Here is a 25,438-nt window from a genome sequence, read left to right as displayed (position 1 = left end):
TTACCTTTATCCAGTTCAGCAGTCGTGTTATAAAAAGTAAGTTACTGCATGATGACCATGTTGACATGATGACAAAACCATGTTGCTCCCCCATATAGTATCCCATTTTTTTCTATCCATTCCTATTTTGCTCTTGATTAACTTACTCGACTACGACTGCTGATATGGAACTATTTTTTCGTCTTTCCACTTCCTTGGGACTAACCCAGAGCTGAAACTTAGATTAAACAACATGGTCAGTGGCACTGTCCATTTCCTAGTAGCTTCTCATAAAACAACTTGAGCTGGTATACCATCTGATCCCGTAGCTGTATTCATATCAAGGTCCTGCAATATTCTATTCAACTCCAGTTTATTTACTTCAATTTCCATATAAGTCCCTGCTTCTCCTGTTATTGCAATATTTTCACCTAGATGATATACTCTTGTGAAGTGTTCACTTAGTAATTCTACTATTTTATCTGCTTCTGTTATCTCTCTACCATCGGCATTCATTAAAATTGTTCTCCCATAATCATTCTTTCTTTTACTTACAACATAATGAAAGAACTCTTTGGGATTGTCTTTGGCCTGTACTGCTAATTTCCTTTCATACTCTGATTTTATCTTTCATGCCATACTGGTTCCCCTTCTGACCTGTAATTTTTATTGTTTGTGTGTGCTTGCTGCTTACCTTTCTCCTTGAATTCCCTCCACAAATTTTTCTGTTTTTGTTGTTCCAACTTAATCACGATTATTCATCCATTTAACTCCCGCTTGATTTACTCTTCTCACTCTATGTATGCAGTCTGCTATTACTTCACTCAAACACTCCTTTACAACTTCCCATGTACTATTAGCATCCAGCCCTTGCAATTTCACATGCCATAGCACTGATTCACGCAATCGCTGATGTAATTACTAGATCTCACACTCTCAAACCACTACATTCTGTCACATGCTGCCCCAGGTAATTAATCCTTAGTAACTACATAAATTCCATTTCCTTTCTCCCATGTGTTCTTTCCTCCTACAATTTATGTTCTCATATTTGAAATCCCCGTAATAATTACTTACCCTCCACACATTGAACTTATTTGTTGAAACATATTGTACTCATCATCCTTTACACCCCCTGATCTATAGATGCAACAAGCCGTATATTTCATTCTGCTGGCCTCTATCTTGTATCAGATGGCCTGAAATGTGTTATTTTACTGGCCTGTTGAACTCCTCTTTTTGGTTGCAGTTCATCAGCTATCATCACTAATACCCCCCCCCCCCATTCTTTTCTCTCTGTCCTCTGTGAAAATACTATACTCTTCACATTCTTTTCCACTAACTATATCATTTTCTGTGAGCCATGTCTCACTAATACCAATAACCGTTGGCCAGGATAGACTAATCAATGCCCAAAACTCCTTCCCATTGTTCTGAATTCTCCTGGCATTAGTGTACATAAAGTGTAATAGCCTCTTAGGTCCACCACCATCCTTATATATACTATCCCATTCTGGTTTATTACAAGTAGTACTAACTTAGGTATTTTCTGCACATTGTTATTGTCAACGTCTTTTCCCTAAAGCTCTAGTTTCTCTGATTTTGCAGATCCCCTTTAACTTCATTCAGCAACACTTTTTTCCAGATTCTGAACACCAAATCCATTCAAATGCAAACCATGCTTCTTGTATAAGTTTTTTTTTGTCCATCAAACTGACTCTACATATCCACAAACTCCACATCATCAGTAATACTAGATTTTAGTAATACTTCCTCCTGCATAACCTACGCATTGACTTATTCGCTATCATGACCCTCTTTCTCAATCCAACTCTGTCATACCATTATAACAGACTCACTATCTTAATTCTCTCACTCTTTTCTTTTGCTACATTCAATAACTTTTTCATGAACTTCTTCATACTATCTCCTTTTGAATCATTTGTTCTAGCCAGAAATAATCAACTCTTTCGCTTTATCCTTTATATTCTAATAGCATTACTAACATCAATAATTTTTGAACCTGGGAAAAAACGCAGTTTTGTCGCTCTCTTGCCAAGCACACCTTTTATAATAGCATCGCCATACAAGACTCTCTCCTTAATTTTTCCTTCTCTCTCTTAGTCAAGCATTCCTTTCTCTTTTCTCACACTACTTTCTTTCTGTTCTCAGCTGAACCACTTACCAGACATTTCTACATTCACTCCAACTCGCACTTCATCTTGCATATCACCCTCGTAACAGCACTATCTCTCTCTCTCATTACTGCCAACTCTTCATTCTTTACATCCATCATACTACTACTCTTTGAATCATCACTTTTACTTTCTCTTTCAGTCATGTCAGTTTTAATTTCTCTCTCTCTCAATCCTGTCTTTCGCTTCACTGCTGGACACAACATATTCTTATGTATTCATTACATATAACATATCATCATCATCAGTTGCATCAGTCTTGGGACTGGTAGCTCAGCAGCAATTTCCTCCATTCCGCTCTGTCATTGGCTTTCTTCTTAACCTCCTGGTAACTCTCCAAACCCGTGCTGTCTTTGACTTGGTCAAGAAAGCTTTTTGCTTGGTCTGCCTCTTCTTTTCCCCCTCTATTTTGCCTTCAGTTATTCTTTTCACAAGTCCATCATGTCGAAGTATATGTCCAAACCACCTATCCCTTCTCATTTTGATCGATTTTATTAGAGTTCTTGTTTCGTTTATCAACATGTCATTATATCTCATATATTCTTTGGTACACTCTCCTGCCATTCTCACTTTCAAACTGCAGTCATTTCTTCTTCAGTAACAAGTACGTTTTGTAGACATTGCACTGAATGAAATCTCTCTGGTTAAATTCTTTAAACAATATTGCTTTTGACAGGATTGTTTTGCTTTGCATTGGTGTCACGTGCAATGGTATGTAACCTGCCATTCAGTATGACTTATATTAAGTATATTTAAATTAAAATGTTTAACTTAAATCTAACACCATAATACAATCTACTTCTAATACAATTTTTAACTAATATCACAATTTTTTCTAAACTAAACAACTTTTGCTCTCTAGACACAGATTTGCTATGAGATACCAACTATAACCAACCATTCCTTCTTCTACTGGCCATGTATTGGAAGAACTCCCTGGAATATTTTTGGCCTCATTACTAACTCATACTGTTCATACTGCATGTTTCATAACCAGCAAAAGTGCTGCTCATGCGGTACTTTTGCTACACTTATCATGTAAGTCACTTTCTTCAATTCTTACCACTGATTAGGATTACTCACTTTTGCTACTTTATAATGCCTTTTTCTTTCAGATTTGATACCTAACCTCCTCATTCATTATTTCACATGCACTTTATTTAACCTACAGACCCATGGAATACATTCAGACATTGCTTTTGCCAGACAATTCCTGAATAGGGCCCATGCAACATTGATCTCCTTTCTATCTGGTTCCTCATTCCATGATATAGATACAAGATATTTTCTGAGTTTTTCATAGTCACTAGCCTTATATCCCTTTTTCACAGAAATTCTCATGTGGCTGGTCACCACCAGGTGATTACTTCATGGTCAACTTGAATCCCATTTATAATAATACCCTCTGAAAAGGTAATCAAATCCAAGCCCATTAATTCTCATGTGCCCTCTATTACACACTGCTCAAGATAGTTGTCTCTCGAGAAATTCATTCTGTTTCCTCCATATGTCATCTTCTCATTCTGGCCCTTCTTTGTGGGGCAGCTGTCTCTGGTAGAGGGAAGCCCCAGTGATGGTACTGGCCCTTTTCATTCTTCCTCTTTTTCTTTACTTTTATTTCCATATTCTTTGCTCCTTTTTACTATCCTTTCTTCCAGATCACTATCACTGGGATCCAACACCCTTCTGCCATGTTTGCCATGTGGTTTGACCTACCATATGAAAGCCTAACAAGGAAGATCTTGGTAGGCTTTCACTACTTTGGCCTCTGTTTCAGCAAGGTGGGCAATCCTGGATGGCCAGGCCAGAATCATTCAGCTGGTGTGCTTGCTTAAGGTTCACCCTTACAGTAAGTCTCCTACCCCATGCATGTCTCAGAGATGGAGCTCAAGGCTTGCTGTGATGCTAGTATAGCATTTGGGGAAGCCCTGGTGCTCCACTCCGCTCCAGAGTGCAGTCATTGCTTGCTGGTCAGTGGACAGCCATGTGTGACTTTGTGCTGGGTGGAAAGCTCTTAAAAAAAAAAAAAAAAACTCTTGAGCAAGAATTCTTCATTCTCATATGTTTCAGAGGCCCTGATAGGGGTTCCAACCATGTTGAATTGGATTTTAACGGTATTGATGCGAACACAAATTGATAAGAAAATAACTATTTATTAACTTAAAAGCTAATATTTCGCTGGTATTATATCCAGCATCTTCAGAGCACACAAACAAAGTTTGTTACAACAGCGAGACAACCACAATCCGGTGTAACAGTGGGACTAGTATAAGTAATTGCAGTGTGCAACACAAGACTAAAGTCCTAATTAGGCGACAGTTTAAAAAAAAACAGTAGTCCAAAGTTTTGAAAAATACTAGTCCAATTAGTAGTCTTTGAAAGGTTTGAAAAATAGTAGTCCAAAGTTATAAAAAAATAAAAATAAAAATAATTAATTTGGTCTTAGGATGACTGTCTCCCAAATCTTTGGTAGATTTATACAGCCATACAGGGTGTTCGGGATAAATTTGACAGTTTCGTAAGGAAAAAGAAAATCTTCTTTGTATCTATTAAATTTAATGAATTGACAAAAAAACATTACAGGCAGAGTTAATTACAATACTATCAACAAGATTTACTCAAAATAACCACCATTAGCATCGATCACAGCTTCAATTCTGCTTCGGAACCTCAAACAAGCTGATGCTACAGTCTCCCTGGGAAGGGCTGCAAAAACTGTTTTAATTTTATCCATTAACTGGGCTTTTGTATTACTGGAAGTGCGATTGGTGTCTTTTTCAACTGCGCCCCATACAAAATAATCCATGGGGTTAAGGTCTGGGGAGTTTGGAGGCCAAACATTTGGACTGGTGAAGTCATAGAAATTTTCAGACAACCATTTTTGACTTTTCCTAGAGGTGTGGCAAGGGGCCGAATCCTGCTGCCATACATACGGCCTACCATTGGCTACCCTTGTTATCCAGGGCTTGACTACAGTTAGCAACTCCACGAACAAAGCCCGAATTCCAATGCCAGGGTTCTTCAACACCTGTTCCTGCAGATTTGCGAGGAATTCTGCTGTACGAACGCAATCAGATCGTCTGCTAGGGATCTTTCTTCTTGCTACATCCTCGTAGTCACCATTGCAAGTCTCTAGTTCATGCCTGATTGTTTTTACTGTATTCAGGGAGCATTCGGCAGCAGTCGTAATATCCTTATTTTGATGGCGGGCACGAATCATCATGATACAAGTTATTCTCTTCCATGATTCAGGTGGGTTCCAGCTATCCATCCTTTCTGACATCTTGTATATGAATGAAGAAGGGTCCAAACTTTTAAATGAAGAGAAGTGTGTGTTAATACATGTAACTTACGGAAAAATATAATTAATTATAAATATGTCAAATTTACACCCTGTACTTGTTGAGGTTTGGAGTATGTTTTAAGGCTTCTGTTGATTCCAGGAATAATCTCTCTGACTTGTAGAAGCTTCTGTGTAGTATTTTTGTTTTTTTCCAATTGATCCTATGTGCAGGGGTATCCAAAGCATGGTCTGCCAGACCCACTTGCCATAGCGAAAGTGCTGGATATATTTTTTTGTGTTCACTGAGGCAGATGTCCACAGTTCTTCCTCTCTGTCCATAGTAAGCTCGGTGATATGAACAAGGCACTTCATAGACTTCTGGATGTGATAAAGGAGTGAATCTGTCCTTAGGTGAATGGATGATAGTTGCCAATTTCACAAACGGTTTAAATACGGTGCGTAGTTGGTGTTTATTAAGCACCCTAGATATCTTTTCAGACGTGCCTTTAATGTATGGGATGGCAATAGTTTTGTTGAAGTCTATCTTCTGTGGTAGATAGTGGGGGGGGGATTTTTGGGTAGTATTTTATCTATCTTATGGAGGTTATAGCCATTGGTCAGGAAGGTGTAACGCAGGTGAGAAAGTCCTACACATAAACTAGCTAAACATTTAGCCAAACTACTAGTCACTTGCACAAACAATTCTCCCTCTTTTGTTAAAAATTCTACCCACCTAGAAAAGTATTTTAGGAAACCACACCTTAAATAGTTCAGACTTAATGGTGAGTTTTGATATCACCTCATTATTCACGAATGCACCATTAACTGAAACACTTAACTTACTAAATTCACGATTTCCCCCTGATATATTTTAGCTATTTAAATTCACAGTACAGGCAGGTAATTTTCCATGGAAAGGAAAAATATACAAACAATTAGATGGGACAGCTATGGGATCCACCAACCCACCTTTCTCCTCTCTTAGCCAACTTCTACATAGAACATCTGGAAAAGTTAGCTATCAACACAGTCTCTCTCAAACCTTGTCTCTGGCTGCACTATGTTGATGATGTGTTTGCTATTTGACCACATGGCCCAGACACATTGAATACATTTTTAGTGCATCTAAATAGCCAGCACCCTAAAATCCACTTTACAATGGAACTAGAAGCCAATGACTGCCTGCCCTTCCTGGACACACTGATCACATGTCTTCCAGAAGGTTCATTATCATTCTCGGTTTATAGAAAACCCACACATACAGGGAGATATTTACACAAACAATCACACCATCACCCTTCTCAACAATATGGTATCTTAAAAACACTAACCCATTGAGCTAGAGCAATTTGTTCCAATGACGTTGCTCTCACTGCTGAACTTTCTCACCTGTGTCACACCTTCCTGACCAATGCCTATAACCTCCATAAGATAGATAAAATACTAAATGCTATTCCCCCCCCCCCATTATCTACCACAGAAGACTACAACAAAACTATCACCATCCCATACATTAAAGGCACATCTGAAAAGATATCTAGGGTGCTTAACAAACACCAACTACACACCGTATTTAAACTGTTTGTGAAATTGGCAACTCTCATCCATTCACCTAAGGACAGATTCACTCCTTTATCACATCCAGGAGTCTATGAAGTGCCCTGTTCATGTGCCGCCCAATTAGGACTTTAGTCTTGTGTTGCACGCTGCAATTACTTTTACTAGTTCCACTGTTACACTAGATTCTGGTTATCTCGCTGTTGTAACAAACTTTGTTTGTGTGCTCTGAAGATACTGAATATAATACCAGCGAAATATTAGCTTTTAAGTTAATACATAGTTATTTTCTTATCAATCTGTGTTCGCATCAATACCTTTAAAATCCAATTCAACATGTGTGATGAACACATAAGCCTTTCCACAAGGTTTCAAAAGTATGATACTGTTGATATATCATTTGATAACAGAAGTAAGAAAAAAAGATATATTCTACAATATCCAGATGTTCCAGATGAGGTGATATGTACAGAGCTTAAATATAAGGGAGTTACAGGAATGAGGCACATTCTGAAATGTAGGAATGGTCATCTCCACCTAGCAGCATCATCTTTACTTTTGATACACCTAAGCCTCCAACATCTATAAAAGCAGCGTATCTCAACTGTCCTTATAGTCTGTACATCTTTAATCCACTGAGATGCTTTAAATGTCTGAGACACAGACATGCTCAAACTGCTTGTTGAGGCTCTACCACCTGTGCCCGATGTGGTAATAAAGAGCATGATAACAAATCTTGCTCTGGAAAGAAAGCTAAATGTGTCAACTGTCAGGGAGATTACTCAGCCTTCTTCTGTGCATGTCAAAAGTGGAAGGATGCAAAAAGAAATTCAAAAAATGAAAACAAAATAAAATATATCATATCAGGATGCTAAAAGGAAGTTAACCACACCTGTCCTGAGATCCTCTTATGCTGAGAAGGTGGTAGTTAAGAAAATGTCAACGGTAACTCAAACTTGTATATCTATTCTACTGTCTTATAATTTCATCATATCTGAATTTTATAATCATGAGTATTTATGGTCATAGGTCATGTGACTGATCAGCTCTGTTGAGTTTATCAGTCACATGACCTATGGTTTCACTTCAGAAACAACTCCAAAAAATGTAAAAAATGATGCCAAAAAAAATTATGGCAAGGATATCACTTAAAGATAAACCACCAGACAACCTCACAGAAAAAATGGATACATTTTGATATCTACTGATTGTGAATTAAACTTACCAATTTGAACATTTTTCCAGAGGAAGAGATGGGCACTTGCCATCAATAATTCCCAAAATCTGTTGATAAATATAAACCTAAGGTAAGCCCTCAATGTCTGAGGAAATTAGACAAGCCTACAAAGACAAAACAATAGGAACATTTTTACAATGGAACTGTTGTGGGTTTTGCCAGAATATCAATGATATCAAAATTCTGCTGCAGGAAAAACACAAGCCATTTTGTTTCAGTCTATAGGAAACATATTTAAAACTCAGCGTTCTATTGTTTGTAAAGACAGGAGATGGTTCCTGCTCGTGGTGGAGTAGCTATCGTAGTGGACAGTCATACTCCTCTTCATCACGTCCAGCTTTGCCTTAGTATCCCATAATGCAAAGCACATATCCTTACTCACATGTATAATACTATGCATTATGGGTAGGGTCACTAACCAGACCGGTTTCAACCTTTATTGAGGTCTCATCAGTGGGAGCCAGATCCCAATAAAAGTCAAAACCAGTCTGGGTAGTGACCCTTCCTATAATGCATAGCATTATACTTGTCCGTAAGGATATGTGCTTTGCATTATGGGATACTAAGGCAAGCAATGTGAAGTCATTAACCTCTGTATATTTCAGGTGCAAACTATATTTGCTTACACTTGGATAAAGGATTAAACCAAGAATATAATTTCTTGGCATCTTTAATTTATAGTATAAACAAGAGGAAAATTTCCAACCTCTAGGCCTATGTATTTGGTGTTTCACTATGTTACATACATGAAAACTAAGTTTTCTTTTAGTATTTTATTAACAGAGTATATATATATATATATATATATATATATATATATAGGCAATGTATAGAATTAACTTGTTGTGTATCTTGTATATTAAAAAATTAGTGACCCTTTTGCTCACTCACATTCATAAACTTAAAATAGGTTTTCTGGCATTAAATACAAGATATCTGCAGAGGCAGAAGTTAACATAGTTTAATCAGAGCTTAAACAGGCATACCAGAGAATTGGCAAGTTTGTACTGGAAAGCAGAAACACAAGTTCTTCCTTCCTCAGTCCTAAAGTTTTCTAAGGAAATAGCAGCAGCAAATTTCCTTGCATGCAGTCACACAAGAACACAACTCATACCTATATCTTCAATATATGCCTTACTTCAAGCATATTCCATCTTCATTTAAAACAGGTATGTACCTTAAACCCAACAGTTCAACGTTCAACAGTTTGCTTCATAAAATTCAGCTATCCAGCACCTGAAACAGAATATAACTATTTTTAAACATTCTTGCATCTTTACTTGCCAGCTGTCAGCTCTATAAACACAGTGAATAACCTTTTTTTCTAATCTTCAAACAAACAAACAAAAAAATAGAATTTACAACAGTGAAGACACATTAACTTCTCAAGAGGAATTTGAGTAATAAGGAATCCACAAAAATGCTACTGTTCATTCTGTATGTTTTCTTTATTTCTTAAATGGAGTCATTCATAACTCTCCCTTTTCTTTTTCTATCCATTCCATTTTATACGACTATATATATATATATATATTTTTTTTTTTTTTTTTCTCTCTCTCATATCCATCAATTGTATGTTTCATATCATATGGTAGAACATACACTGTATTTTCTTATTTGCGATTGTGTGAATAATGTCACGACAGCTGGTATCACAGATAGCAGATGCAAGTTTTTCAGTAATTATTATTATTCGTGACATCTCCAAGGAGTCCGAAGACTCGTCACAGGAGGACACCTACTATACAACACTCTGTCTCCACTACTATACAGAACCTCTGCTACCAATCACCTACATCAATGCCATCTACTGCCCACAACCATCACCACAGCTAGTATTTTTGTCTGTAAATTGCGTGTGTTCTAAAGGGCCGATTTGTCTATATGTGGGATGAAAAACCCAAGTTTCCGGGAGAAAAACCCTGCTACCTCTGTATGAGATCAGCTAACTCACCTTCAATTGAAAAAGTCCATATAAAGATTCCTCCTGTCATGATGAGAATCAAACTTAGGCCTTTTCTAATCGAAGGGTGCAGCATACCATCGTTCTTCCATTTGCACTATGGAGGCGCTTAATGGAAGACAGAATACATTTGTTAGCAGTGCAATGAAGTTTCTTTTCCATGTGATTATTTCATGCACTCAGTATAAAAAATGTTTTTCAGTATTATATAGGAAGGTATGTATATCTTGCTGATTCTTGTCGTTGCTGCTAAATCAAAGAACTTTTTTATTTTAGATTTTTTTATTTTTACTGATCCCATACAAAAGAAGTCAGGAGACCTATAAACACATCAGTGCCATGTATGGGATGCAGATAAGGACTGAGACAGAAGTTTATTGATGTTTTTTTTTTTTTTTGAAGAGCTGCAAGTTGTAATTGTTTGGGAATTCTTCATGAGATGAGGAAGGCTGTTCCAGAGGACAGAGGTGGATGGAATAAAAGAGGAAGAATAGAAGCAAGTTCGGTGTGTTTACAGTTGCATAGTAAAGGGATGCTGGGCAGCTGCAACTCTTATATTAGCAGGTGCAGCTAATAGTGAAGGAATCATAGTTGACAATTCACTGATGCAGTCATGGAAATACCTGTTGAATAGATATAGTGCTGGAACACTCCATCTGTGAGATAGAGGTTGAAGTGAATCTGTAAGAAAGAGGGATTATCAGTGAGCCTAATTGCTTGCTACTGAACTGCACATTAACGATTTTAAGGGAAGTTTTAGATTGTCGCATGTGTAGGATGAGTGGAGAGTATTATTGTCAGCAAAGCTGTGGATAGGATTAGTGGTGATTTTGAGTAGGTCATTTATGAAAAAGAGAAAGAGAGTAGATGATAGGACAGAGTCTTGAGGTATTCCAGCATTAATTGTGAAACTTGAAGAGAGGGAGCTATCAACCATGACTTGCAAAGAATGACTAGAGAGAAAGTTGGCTACCCAATTACAGAGAGTGGCAGGGAGACAAAAGGAAGTCAATTTGTTAAGCAGGCCACGATGCCACAGTACAAGTTTCTCCAAACTTTGCTATGGCACGTGTCCAGTGGTGGGTAATGTAAGCTGCGAGGTCAGCTGTGGTTCTTGAATGGTGGAATGCATACTAGAAGTTGCTGATTAATTGGTGAGCCTCCAAGTAGTGGAGGAGTTGGCTTTTGATGACTTTCTCCATTATTTTGGAGATGACTAAGGTGATGGCAGTTGTGTGATGATTGACTTCTATCACCCTTTTTAGGAATAGGATGGATATGTGATTGTTTCCATGCATTGGGATAAGTACCAGATATGTATAATAGATTGTAGAGTCGATGCAGGATGGGTGTTAATTCTGGAGCACAATGTCTGAGAACATTTGGAGAGATACCATCAGCACCAGAAGGCATTTTAGTATCCTGGTTATTTAGTAGTTTTCTGATGACTGTTTGCTTATAAACTATTGGAGGTATACCATGCTTAAATTACAGTATGGTAGTAAAGGGAAATGGAGTATGAGGAAAAGAGTGATGTCAGGAGGTCAGCTTTATCTTATCATTGGCTAAGATAAAGACAGTGCAAATCTCAACAAATAGTAGTACCTCTAGTATACATAATAACAGTAAGAAGGAAAATTACTCTAATAACTAAATTACAATAATGCATAAATATTTTACTTATTCATCTCATGTATGAGCCCACCACTGTCAAGGAACAAAAGTAAACAAGAAAATAAACATTAAAAAAGTAACCAGATCTAACTGTGCAAACAGTGGCAGTCTGGTTGCTTTTGAATGTAGATATGTTAGGACTCCCACAATAAACAAAATGCAGTATTGATAAGTTAAAGGGGATAAAAATCCCTTATTGTTTTTCAGCCAGTAAGCGAAACTAAGATCGAAAACTACGATCTGAACATTTCATGCCGACGAACTGTCGGCGGATCCAAGCGTAAGTGACCACTTGGTAGTGCCACACCAAGGCAACTCTTTGCAAAGGTGGAGCAAGATCCCTCACTAATTCTTGATATTTTCTCATAATGTAAAAACACACAGCTCCTAGGAGATGTAGTACTGTTTTACATTATGAGGAGAGGTCACTACCTAGACGGGTTTCAACCTTTTTTCAGGTCTCATCAGTGAGTAGCTAGACCTAGAATATCAGAGTTTAAGTGCAAAGAACTTACATAATTTTGCTATACGATTGCCAGAAAGGTGTGTCACTATATTATATTGTAACATATTATAATTAAGATGAAAAGCCAAACGGCTATTTATTTTTTTTTTCTGGCGAGGTTGATAAGTTAAGGAATATTCAAGGAAACGCTAATTGGAAGATTTATAGTAGATTCTGAAAAGGAAATCGTAGAACTGTGATTTTTTAAAGTGGGAGAAGTGGATTGCAGGGGGATATTCAGTTGTTTGCAGATGATGCAAAGCTTGGAAGGATTATTAGTAATAGTGCAGATGTGGTAGCCCTGCAAGAGGATTTAAATAAGCTAGATAGATGGGCAAATGAATGGGGGTGTCAGTTTAATGCAGCAAAATGTAAGGTCTTGAGGTTTGGGAAACATCGATGGGATGCTGCATACTCTATGGGAGGAGTTATACTGGAGGAAGTAGGGGAGACAAGAGATCTGGGGTTGATGATTGATAGAAACCTGAAGTTTAGGGGACATATTGCAAAGGTGGTGAAGGTAACACAGAGGATTGCTGCTATTATGAGAAGGACACTGACCTGCAGAGATAAGAGGGTTATCATTCCGTTGTATAAGTCTCTGATCAGACCACACTTGGACTATTTCTCAGATTTGGTCCCCAGGATTTGAAGGGGATAAATTAACTGTGGAAAGGATACAAAGACGGATGACAAAGATGGTTTCAGGACTGTACAAGGATAGTTATGAGGATCGGCTGAGAGAATGTGGACTGCAGAGTTTGGTGGATAGAAGAAGGAGAGGTGATATGATTGAGACTTTTAAACTGTTGAGAGGTGGTTACAGGGTTGACACTGGGGAGTTCTTTCGCTTGGTTGATCAGCGGGAAGGAGTGATGACAAGAGGCCATCCCTGGAAGTTACGAAAGGAAACTGTGAGCAAGAGGGTAAGGAGTGGTTTCTTTGTGTGGAGGGTGGTTGAGCCGTGGAATGCATTGCCTGATGGAGTGGTGGGAGCGAGAACGGTCAGTGGGTTTAAGGAGTGGTATGATAAACTTTGTGTTTCTCAGGGGGGGACCTCCCCTCGATGAGTCTTGACAGACTTTATGTCTTAGAAAGGACCTACCTCGATGAGTCTTTTGACTCCTTGGAGGCCTGAATAATAATAATAATAATAATAAAAATCCCTTATTGTTTTTCAGCCAGTAAGCAAAACTAAGATCGAAAACTATGATCTGAACGTTTCATGCTGACGAACTGTCGGCGGATCCAAGTGTAAGTGACCACTTGGTAGTGCCACACCAAGGCAACTCGTTGCAAAGGTGGAGCACGCTCCCTCACTATTCTTGATATTTTATCATAATGTAAAAACACACAGCTCCTAGGAGATGTAGTACTGTTTTCCATTATGAGGAGAGGTCACTACCCAGACCAGTTTCAACCTTTTTTTGAGGTCTCATCAGATTGTAGTTTTCGATCTTAGTTTCGCTTACTGGCTGAAAAACAGTAAGGGATTTTTATCCCCCTTAACTTATCAACCTCGCCAGAAAAAAAAAAAAAAAAAAAATAGCCGTTTGGCTTTTCATCTTAGTTATAATATGTTATAATATAATATAGTGACACACCTTTCTGGCAATCATATAGCAAAAGTATGTAAGTTCTTTGCACTTAAACTCTGATATTCTAGGTCTAGCTACTCACTGATGAGACCTCAAAAAAGGTTGAAACCGGTCTGGGTAGTGACCTCTCCTCATAATGTAAAACAGTACTACATCTCCTAGGAGCTGTGTGTTTTTACATTATGAGAAAATATCAAGAATAGTGAGGGAGCTTGCTCCACCTTTGCAATGAGTTGCCTTGGTGCGGCACTACCAAGTGGTCACTTACGCTTGGATCTGCCGACAGTTCGTCGGCATGAAATGTTCAGATCGTAGTTTTCGATCTTAGTTTCGTTTACTGGCTGAAAAACAATAAGGGATTTTTATCCCCCTTAACTTATCAACCCTGCCAGAAAAAAAAAAAAAAAATAGCCGTTTGGCTTTTCATCCTAAAATGCAGTATTCTTGGAATTAAACAGTATGCAAACATTCTTAGGACTAAAACAATATAACAAACAATATGCAGTATTTTAGGGAGTAATACAGTATGCTCTTGGAAAAATTGAATTGAAATTGAACAGTGCACCATTAAAATTAAAAAAATAAATAAACAATGAATTTTTATAAACCATGCACCACACAGATCTGCTGCTTGCATTTTGTATAATTATTTCCATGGTTACAGTTAGTCTCCAAACTCACAGAACAAATTTGCCTTCCTGATTGTTCATTCGCTTGTTGCTCCCCTTGGAATAGCATTCCTTTCCTTGTGTATAATTTCTAGAATATTATATGCAGAACTTGAAATCCAATGTTAATAAGTTTTTTCTTTCTCCTCATCTTTGTCCTCTTTTTATTCCTCTTCAGTACTAATGTAAGGTGCTGATTCCAATATATTATGTGTACAAATTTCTGGATTAAAATCCCTGCTACCAGCTAAATCTTGGAAAGCCATTAAAAAGGTGTTTCCTGTCATAGATGGGATTTGAACCTAGGCAATTACATTGACATCCTTTGCCCTTTGGGACAAAGAATATCATTTAACTGCCACATGTTCTGTACCATGGAGGGTGATATGAGGAAGATTAAAAGAATTCGTGCATGCATCACTAGAGGTTTGTGCCAGAACATTGGATTCATCTCTATGATCTTGATTACCATGAAGCTATTGCATCTATGAAAGCAGATAGTTTCTGGTTTCATTATGTAATGCAGAGCAGAGCTCAACTCACTACTATTGATCACATGATAGTTAAAATGCTGTGGTATATTATTATTATTGTTGTTGTACAGACACCTCCATGGAATCAGGACTCATCACGGGAGACCCAAACTATCCACACAATCTATTGTACCTCTCCTTTAATCCATTAACAGTCAATGCACTAACAGCTGACTCTCGTAATCCATTCTGTTCATTCACAATTCTCCAAGCAAAAAATCTAGTCCTTGCAACCTTATTAACCACACTTTTACTGATCTTCCAGGGATGACCTCTTGTTCTGTCTTTTAGCCAAGTGCCGAAACATTTTCCCTGCATCAGTCCTATAAAACTCTGTAAGTAACAAATGTTTTTATCATATCCCCTCTTTTTTGCCTATCAACCAACTTCTGCAGTCTACGCAGCTTCCATCTGTCCTCAGAGGGAACGTTCCACAGACCAATTACCATCTTGGTTTCTCACCTCTGAATCCTGTCCACAACTTCCTAATCCTGAATAAACCCAGGAGACAACACCTGATCCAGATCTATGAAGGCCTTATACAGAGGGATAACTTCCTTATCACTACCTGTTAGAGTGTTCTTCAATACCAAAGTAATCTTATGAGCAACCTTAAAAGTATGTCCCCTAAACTTTAACGCTCTGTCTACCATCCAACCACAGATGCAAGAACCCTGGCTGGCACGGTGCCAAGAAGAATCAATTGATGAGAAAGGGATAAGATGATGTACGAATTCCTCATCAACACATGAAATCATGTGCTTTATAAGTAAAATTTTCCAACTGTTCTACAACCAAAATAGTTACTTTAAAAACTTGAATTTTCATAAAAGAAAAGTTAATTTTCCGACATATAATAATAAACACTCATCCCACAAAATGCATTGATTATCCTATTATCGGAATGGATTCATCTTCTTGTGCCATGCGTTGAAGTTTCAGTGAGTCTCGCATCTGTGGTCAGACAGTATCACCACTAAATCCCTAGCTTCATCTATTTCCCAGAGTATAGTTCCATTAGTGTGGTACACAACTTGTAATCTGTTTATTCCAAAATAGATAACTTTTCATTTCTCCACATTAAACTGATACCCATTATCTTTTGCTCATGCTGATGGCCTATTTAAAATGTCCTGCAAGCTCTTTACACTGCCTTGATTAACTATTACTGTACCCAATTTCTCATCATCAGCAAACTAAATATTTCCATTCAGATTATATGGTGGTCTTAGCACTGAACCTTATGGCACACCACTAGTCACCAGCTTTCATCTGGATTCTGCTCCTCTTAATATTGCTTTTTGAAATCTCTCCAGCATCCATCCTCTTATCCACATAACCAGTGGCCTATCCATCCCCATTTGTTCTAATTTGCATAACAGAATTTCATGTGGTATTCTCTCAAATGCCTATGCAGAATTAAGTAGGTGTCACTGTATTATAAAACGTTAGTCAATTACTAAGGATGACCACCCTTCACAAAGCCATGTTGCCCCTTATAGAGTATCATATTCTTATCCACCCATTCCTGAATTCTCTTTTTGACCAATTTTTTCCATTACTTTTACCACCACTCCTGAGATACTGATTAATCTATAATTTGCTACTGCAGTGTTAGAACCTCCCTTATGTAAGGGAATTATTTTGTCCTCTTTGTGCTCCCTTGGAACTCTATCAGAACTGAGACTAAACTAAAGAGCAAAGTCAAAGGCATTGCCAGTTCCCTTGCATATTCTTGCAAAACCCCAGCTGATATCCCATCTAATCTCACAACTGTATTTACATTGAAATTCTGCAATATCCTAAGAACCTCTAATTCATCCACATGTATTCCCACATAAGTCTCTGTCATAGCATTAACCTCACTAAGGCAATATACCCTTGCATTAGTGGTCACTCATTAATTCATTTCTTTTATTTGCTTCTCTCATCTTGTGACCATCAACACTGATTAAAGTTATTCCTCCATAGTCATTCTTCGTCTTACTTATCACAAAGCAAAAGAACTCTTTGGGATTTCCTTTTGGCCTGCTTGGCTAGTTTCTTCTTGTAATATGATTTTGCCTTCCTTACCATAATGATCACCTTTCTTGCATGACCCTTGGGTACTGTTCATGAAATGGCTGGTCACCTTTCTCCTTATATAATCTCTGCAGCATTTTCTTTTTCTTCTGCAGCTCATGCATGATGATATTACTCATCCAACTAACTCCTACTTGATTAACCCACCTCACCTTAGGTTTAATATTGCTTCCTCTAGATGACTCTTAACTGTCTCCCATGCACTACTAACATCCTTACCCTGCAGTGTTTTATGCTATGGCACAGATTTCAGCTTCCTCCTAAGCTTGTCATAATCACTTGCCTTGTAGTTCCAAAAATATCTCAAGTCAAAACTGCATAGTCACTTTCCCCAATTGGAGGCAACATGGCCACCTTAGTTATGAATAGCTCTTCTTATCCTATGACCAGGTCCAATACTCATACACCTCAATTCCTCCTCCATCACATGCTGCTTCAAGTAATTATCTCTCAGTAGGTGTATAAATTCCATTTCCTTCCTGTCATGTGACCTCTTCTTTGTAAATTAGTAGAATGATTATAATGGGGGGAACTTCAACTATAGAGATATAGATTGGAAAGAAGAGATCACATGATAGGAAAGAAATGGAATTTATACACCTCACACCTCGATCTCACACCAACTGCTTCAAATGAACCACCCTCCTGCCTCTCTGCTATTCTTTTTGGCTGCAATGCATCTGCTGTCATCAGCAATACCCCTCCTCCCATCCCATCTTCTCTATATTCCCTGAAAATACTATTCGCTTCACATTCTTTTCCTGCAACTACATCATGTAAATCTGTGATGAATCAAAATAATCATGCTTTTCAAACCAGATAGCTGTAATTTGGTATAATGGCTCCCAGGAGGGTGTTATTTACAGTACATCATTTCAATCTTTGTGTTTTATGGATATTGATATGGTATCAGGATGTCTCTCTTGATTTTGTCTAGGACCTCATAATGTCTGGAAAAAAAGAAACATAACCTTCTGTTGACCTTCATGATGATTACAGTGTAGACAACACTGAATTCTTCTGTAGAATTCTGTGTTGTCTACACTGTAGTATGTCTGTTGAATTGATCATGGATATCATCATGATAATGAATCATATCATTACTGAAAGGACTCTCAGTATGGTTTGGAGAAAGTTGAATGCAAAGGTTTGACTGTCCAAACTTTCTCTAAACTCTATAGAGCACATTTGATAAGATTTTGAAAACTGTTACCACTAAGACCACCACATCCTGCTTTACTAACAGCAGATGGGCCAAAATACTTTGGTCCAGTTACAAAAAATTAAGGAAAATCTGCTTAGGAGAGCAGTATCTGTAATCACTCCCAAAGGAATTTGAGATTTATGTTTATATATTAGATTTATATATATGAGATTTATGAAAATAAAAGTTTCATGAAACACTAATGTCATAAGTTTTGCAGCAGTGTGTACCAAAAAGGTGGATATGTTTTGAAGGAATTTAGAACAAGCTTGCATATTGTTTTATGTAACCAGGTGATAACTTTTTTATAGCTTGCAAACTTTTTTTTTAACAATAATAATAATAACTTTAGTTTAATTTTAGAGAAAGATGTTGAAAGTTTATTTTTCACTTGGTCAGACTATAATAAATTTAGTTTAATCCTTTATCCAAGTGTGTGTAAACAAAGTTTGCGCCTGAAAGTGTCTTCAGGACTGGGGTAAAGTGGTACAACACCGGGCCTTGGTATCTGTTCTGCCTTGGTATCTCCACTTGGGCCTGGCTCCCACTGAAGAGACCTCAATAAAGGTCGAAACTAGTCTGGGTAGTGGCCCTTCTCTTAATGCATAACATTATATATCCGCAAGGAGATGTGTTTTGCATTATGGGAGATACTGAGATAGGAGTGTTGGTAGCTTTCTCCACCTTTGCAAGGAGTCGCCCAGTGTTGTACCACTTTACCCCAGTCCTGAAGATACTTTCAGGTGTAAACTTTGTTTGCACACACTTGGATAAAGGATTAAACTAAATTTATTATAGTCTGACCAAGTGAAAAATAAACTTTCAACATCTTTTTTTTTAACACTTTGGTTTATCACAGTAAGTTGCTTTTAAAAGGCACATTCGTTTGATGAAATCTACAGTATTTAAATTAATAGTGTGCTTAATTATTATTATCTACAAAATTTCTTTTTAGCATAAATTATTCTCCTCCAGCCAGTCAGATAGAGAGGATTTGAAATCAAGAGCAGAGCATAACAATTATATTAGGTTTGCAGAGACATTCTATTGTCTTACCAAAATTGCTGAGATCTATTTGAATCAGAAAAAAGAAGTATTCTGAAAATCAGCTGCAGCCACCTTAAACATGCAATATGGCTATTCTTAGCTACCTTAGATTTGAGAGCTGTTACTTTGTCGGATTGCAGTCCTTCCTTAAATTGCACCTAGAAGTTGTATAATTGAACTTCAGTTTATTCTGCAAAATTTGAACAGTTTCTATTGTTTCATTTATGCCTTTTAGATTGAGTGTAAATATAACTCATTACCTTGAAGATGCCATCGAATCTCAGATAAAATATATCAAATATTGGTAATAAACCATTTATTCCAACCTCTTACACATACAAGATTCAGTCATTGTCTATTTATGTCTACTGTTTCTGAATCTGGATGGGTTTGTTGTGCTGCTCTGATAGTATGACATATCACATAGGTACAAGAACATTGAGCCTATTATGTTGACTAAGGCAGTTGCTTTTTAAAATGAACTCAGAGGGATATCACAATTGTTAACAGGATGAGTCATTGAAAGTCTGGTGTCCATGTATAGAAGAACTAGTTACTGCCTTTTAAAATGTTCTCATAATAGTTTCAGAAATCACAAAATTAATCCATGACTATATATAACAATTAATAAATAATACTGTGATATTCATGTTTTCTAAGTGAAATGGAAAATCCTTTTTCTTCCCATTGTTGGCAGCTTGCTTCTCTGGAATAAATATTTAATTTTTTAATTTTGTACATAGAGTAATAAAGTTTCTCCCCCCTCCCTCATCATCATCAATTTCCTGTTATACATACAGTATTTCTTCAAGTGGTGTACAGACTACTATGACAATCCACATGATTAAATTTACATTATTACTAAACTAACCACAATTTCCATCCAGAATAGTTTATTACTTGTCAGTATTCCAATATTGTTAAATCTTTTTTGGTCTTCTAAGGCACTTCTGACTGAATTCATGATTAAATTTACATTATTACTAAACTAACCACAATTTCCATCCAGATTAGTCTATTACTTCAGTATTCCAATATTGTTAAATCTGTCTTTTTGGTCTTCTAAGACACCTGCTTTTGACTGGATCCGGCACAAAGGCTTACTAAGCAAACTCTCATCATTTGAACTGTCTTAGGACTTCTGCAGTTGGATTGCCAGCTTTCTGTCTGGACACACACACACACACACTGTGTAATGGTGGATGGTTCTTTATCCTCTCACCATTCAACTAATGCCGCAGTTCTACGAGGTTCTATTCTCTCATCAACCCTCTTCCTTCTATACATCATTGACTTACTTCAGTTAACCTCCAACCCGGTACACAGTTTTGCAGATGACAGCACATTGCATCCCTCACTTTCATTTGATAAACCTTACTTTACACAACACACCTCAACTTACAGAACTTCAACTACTACTGCCCTCGATTCTGTTCTCCAAGCAACCTCCAATGGGGTTCAGATAACCTCGTCAATTTCATTGCTAGTAAAACCCAGTTCTGTCTTATTTCTCACAAAAAAGAACCATTTTCTCCCAGTACTAGTTTTGACAACACTCAAATTTCTGGACAAGATGAGATTTCTCTTCTTGGAATCACCCTGACATCAAGCCTCTCTTGGCATGAACACATCACAACCAATGCATTCTCAGCTTCTAAAAAACTAGGATTGCTTTTTCATGCAAGACGTTTTTTCACCTCTGAACAGCTGTTAACCTTATACAAATCACAAATCTGCCCCCAGCTATTGAATACTTTTTCGCATTTGGAGTAGGGCTTCTGAGAGCTCTAATCTTAGGGGCCCAATTCAAAAATGTTTGACTCAATACAGAGAAGGGTTAGATTGATTAATAACCCATCTCTTACAAGCTCACTCCTCCCATTTTTGGGAGGAGTGAGTGAATAGGTGTTTGGTTTCTGCAATATGTATATTCTATAAATATTTCCATGGTAGATGTTTATCTGAAATAGCATCAATAATTCCCTCACTCTGTACTAAGTTCATCGAAACACCTGGAGCTGCCACCCAACATCCCTTCACAATACACCTTGAAACCGACAGAACAAGTTTATTTTCCTCCTCCTTCATCCCTCCTATTGCTGTATTGTTTGACAGTCATCTCCCTGATTTGTTTCACAAGCAATCTAATACACAGACTTTTAAATCAAATGTAAACAAGTTTCTCCTTTTCTAATCCAATACCCATACATGGTACTAATGTACTATAGGTTGATTAACCAACCTCTCTTGTATGGTCTCAACATTAAAAAAAAAAATAATTCTAAAACATTCTAAAATTTTTTATATATTAATAATGTAGTTTTTTTTGCAGGGATTTGTTGTTGGTTTTTGTGGATCAAAGATTTTCTGCTTGCATTTTAATAATATGTCTACAATTGAAGTTCCACAGTCTGCACCTATGTATCAGTACCTAGAAGAGAAATCTTTTAAGTAAGTACATATGGTTATCTTGAAAATGTATTCTCTTATTTGTTATGAAGATGAATGCTCATAAAGCTTTTCTAAGACATTACATTAATTTTTTTAAGGCTTCTTAAGTTGGAATTCTGTTAAGGACCTAAACAACACTACTCTTTTCAACTGAACTATATTACCTAAATCTATTGGAGGTTGCAGGTTTTTTTCATGGAAATTTGATTTTTTTCTTCTACAGAATAGACAAAAGACTGGTGAATGAACACACCTGAACTCATTCACCTCTCTTCCTTCTTTAAGTTGAATAGTAAATTTGATGAAGCCTGAAAATGCAAAAAATCTTAATATTCAGTCCTGGTATAACTTTTCTCTACTCGGGTGTATCGTATTGCACATCTAAATCAGTAGTAACATCATTGAACATCATTGCTCCTAGCTTTACCTAAGACAGATGTTTTGGCCTTTCTTCATGAAAGAGTTTTCTACCACATTTAATGGCTCTTCTGCAGTTTGTCACTTTTTTCAGATTTTTTTTTATCCTAAATCCAAACACCAAAATAATTAGTCTATAGCACATCAGTATTGGTGGGCTAATGGAGGGAGGGATAAAACATACAGACCAAACATAGGAACTTTTCAAAGCATTTCAGGCCTCCACTAAACAGGATAGTGGACCCATATTGGCTAGTGAAATTCATATACCATCTTAAAGATAGTCACAAAATATTCATGTCCATGTTTTTGAACCCACAGCCTGTTGTTGGAGAAATGTGCTAACCACTCAGCCAGCAAGGCTAGTTATTTACTTTACAATCTATACAATATACTAAAGTTACAGTAATTTGGCCAACTGCTAACACTACTGGAATGACAAAAAATGGTGAAAAATAAAACAACAACTTCACTGCATCAAAGCTAGAGTCCTGTTATTACTATTATTATTAGTTAGGTTACAGTTCATTGAGAGATCTATTAAGCTAGAGAGCAACATGCTCTCACATAAATTGCAATAAAATTATTGCTTAGAATCCTAAAGTAAGAGTTTGCTGGAAAACTTGAAGAACTTAAGTAGGCTAAATGTGTGCCATGCAAATTCTTGGGATTTTTATGCCACCATAATTGTTTAGATTCGGATGGTTGATCAGAATTTCACAGGCTTCTTTAAATTTGCATTCATACTAGGTTTTTGTATGATGTAAGGAACAGGTACTTTCCAGTCAGTTTGGTGTAGGGTGTTTAAGAGCATGATTTGAGAGGCCTGCTTTACCAAAGTTGTTAAATTTAATGTGCCATTTGTGTTCTCTTTTACAGATAAGAATTGTGCATCCAGTTAAACGTACATGTTCTTTACATTATACAAAAACCTGGTATGAATACGAATTGAAAGATTCTCGTAGACAGGCTTATACGTTGGTTATGCATTATTAAAACACTTAAGGAATAGAACAACGTAGTTAAGAATATAAATTAAATTAAACTTTAATAAATATAATCTAAACAATTATGGTGGCATAAACATCCCAAGAATTTGAATGGCACACATTCAGCTCACTTAAGTTCATGTTCTCTAGCAAACCCTTACTTTATGACTCTAAGCAATAATTTCAATAATTTTGTTCTAATTTATGTGAGTAATTGTGAGAGCATGTTGCTCTCTAGCTTGATATATCTCTTGATGATTTGTAACAAAACAGATAATAATAATAACAGGACTCCAGCTTTGATGTAGTAAGGTTTTTTTTGTATCACCAAAGGTGAGGACAGTAGTGTTAGCACTTGACCAAATTACTATGACTTCAGCTTACTTTGTAGATTGTAATGTAGCTTTCTTAGTATATATGATATATTCCAGATGATGACCTTGATATGAAGGTCAAAATGACAGGTGATTATTTTGGTTTATATTAAACTGAAATTTTACTATAACATGGTAGTTGTTTCCATAATTTTTTAATATTCAGTGTATACAGCTAGTTTAGTGCTTTGACTAAATTTCATATATCAGTTGACTCCATATTACCACCTTTGTTAATTCTATTGTCTTTGTTCATATTTTGTTTGCCATCTTGGCTGAAATATTTTACTTGTTCTATACATCCTCCATTTAGGATGATTGATGTTTTCACAATTTCTGCCTGTTTTCATAATCTTTGTCTTTTTTATTGCTGATTTTCATTCTGAATTTATTGCAGCTGATATTCAGTTTATTTACAGAATCCTTCAGAATTCTTCTTGATTCCTTTAGAAATACATTATTTACATAAAACAAAGAACTCTGTTTGATATCTCTGACATGATATAGACCTGGAATGATGAGAATAGAAATCTTTTGAGAAAGCAGCACAAGCTTTTAAGGAGAGTTCTTGCTTTAGTAACATTACATTTTATAATAGTGACTAGTGTATTGGACAGAAAAGATGCTTATACAGTGATATATCTGGATTTTTGCTAAATCATTTGGATAAAGTCAGGATTTTGTCAGGATAGAATGCCACATGACAATCTATAGTTAAAATTGTGACAGGATGAGAATGAATAATCAGTTGGTAGCTTGGTTACAGGAATGATAGGAGCCAGTAAATTGTTGGTAAGTGCAGTCTTCCAAAAAAGGGAAAGTGATGATTGGGGTACCACATGATTCTGTTCCAGGACCACTGTTGTTTATTTTATTATTCAAAGATATAAATCATGATTTCAGAGCAGATACTAAATTAGGAGGATCAATGCCAGGAATATCTGACATGATGATGTTGCAAGAGGAGTTGAGTAGGCTAGTTCTTGAGACTGAAGAATGGGAATGGCACTTTATTATTGCTAAGTATAAAGTTATGCATTTGGGCCAGATAAGATGCAATAAAAGGTTTTATCTCATTGGAGAAATTTTGCTTTAGGAGGTGGAGGAGGCAAGGGATCTTGATTGGTTAGCAACTGTACTTCAGGAGACACATTGCAAAAGTTATTATTATTGTTGGATCGTCCTTCCTGTCTTTTGATCCACCATCTTGGTTTAACGTTGTTCTTATTAAGGTTAATTAATTGTATGTTGATTACTAATCCAAATATAGGGAAATTTCTATTATACTGCACCACCCTATATTCAGATTAGTCTATGCAAAATAGTGTAATCAAATATTAATTAAATTTAGCAGTCTAATGTTTATATATAGGCCGAATTTTACATTAACATTTTAGGTTCCCTCTAGGTCCGATAATTTTATGAACGGTGCAGTGAAAAAGAATCAGGCTAACAGCAAATTGAAATCAATAAAACAAAATTTAATGCAAGGTTATATAATATATACTTTGGATACAAGATAATGCAAAATTAACTCAGTTCAACTACACATAACAGATTATATTCTAATTTTTAAGATTATATTCTAATTTCTCCCTAATCATAACAGATTAGGGAGAAATTAGATTTTGAGCTTCAAAATCTAATTTCTCCCTAATAGGCAAAGATAATTCTAAAGTTCT

The 25,438-nt window shown here is 36.6% G+C and overlaps 1 protein-coding gene across 4 annotated transcripts in view; it reads left to right on the top strand.

The window, feature by feature from the left end:
• Oseg1 (intraflagellar transport protein Oseg1) overlaps positions 1-25,438 on the top strand; it is a 796,421-nt gene that overhangs the window by 389,262 nt on the left and 381,721 nt on the right. For all 4 annotated transcript variants that reach the window (XM_090410292.1, XM_090410285.1, XM_090410300.1 and 1 more), the window contains exon 14: positions 21,858-21,976. In XM_090410292.1, the coding sequence (XP_090266418.1) occupies positions 21,858-21,976 (119 nt within the window). The remainder of the gene's footprint in view (positions 1-21,857; positions 21,977-25,438) is intronic.

This window comes from Typopeltis vanoorti, chromosome 2, assembly GCF_054136105.1.
Source record: "Typopeltis vanoorti isolate ZY-2024b chromosome 2, IOZ_Tvanoo_1.0, whole genome shotgun sequence".
Classification (NCBI taxonomy): domain Eukaryota; kingdom Metazoa; phylum Arthropoda; class Arachnida; order Uropygi; family Thelyphonidae; genus Typopeltis; species Typopeltis vanoorti.
This window is presented reverse-complemented; position numbering and strand designations above follow the sequence as displayed.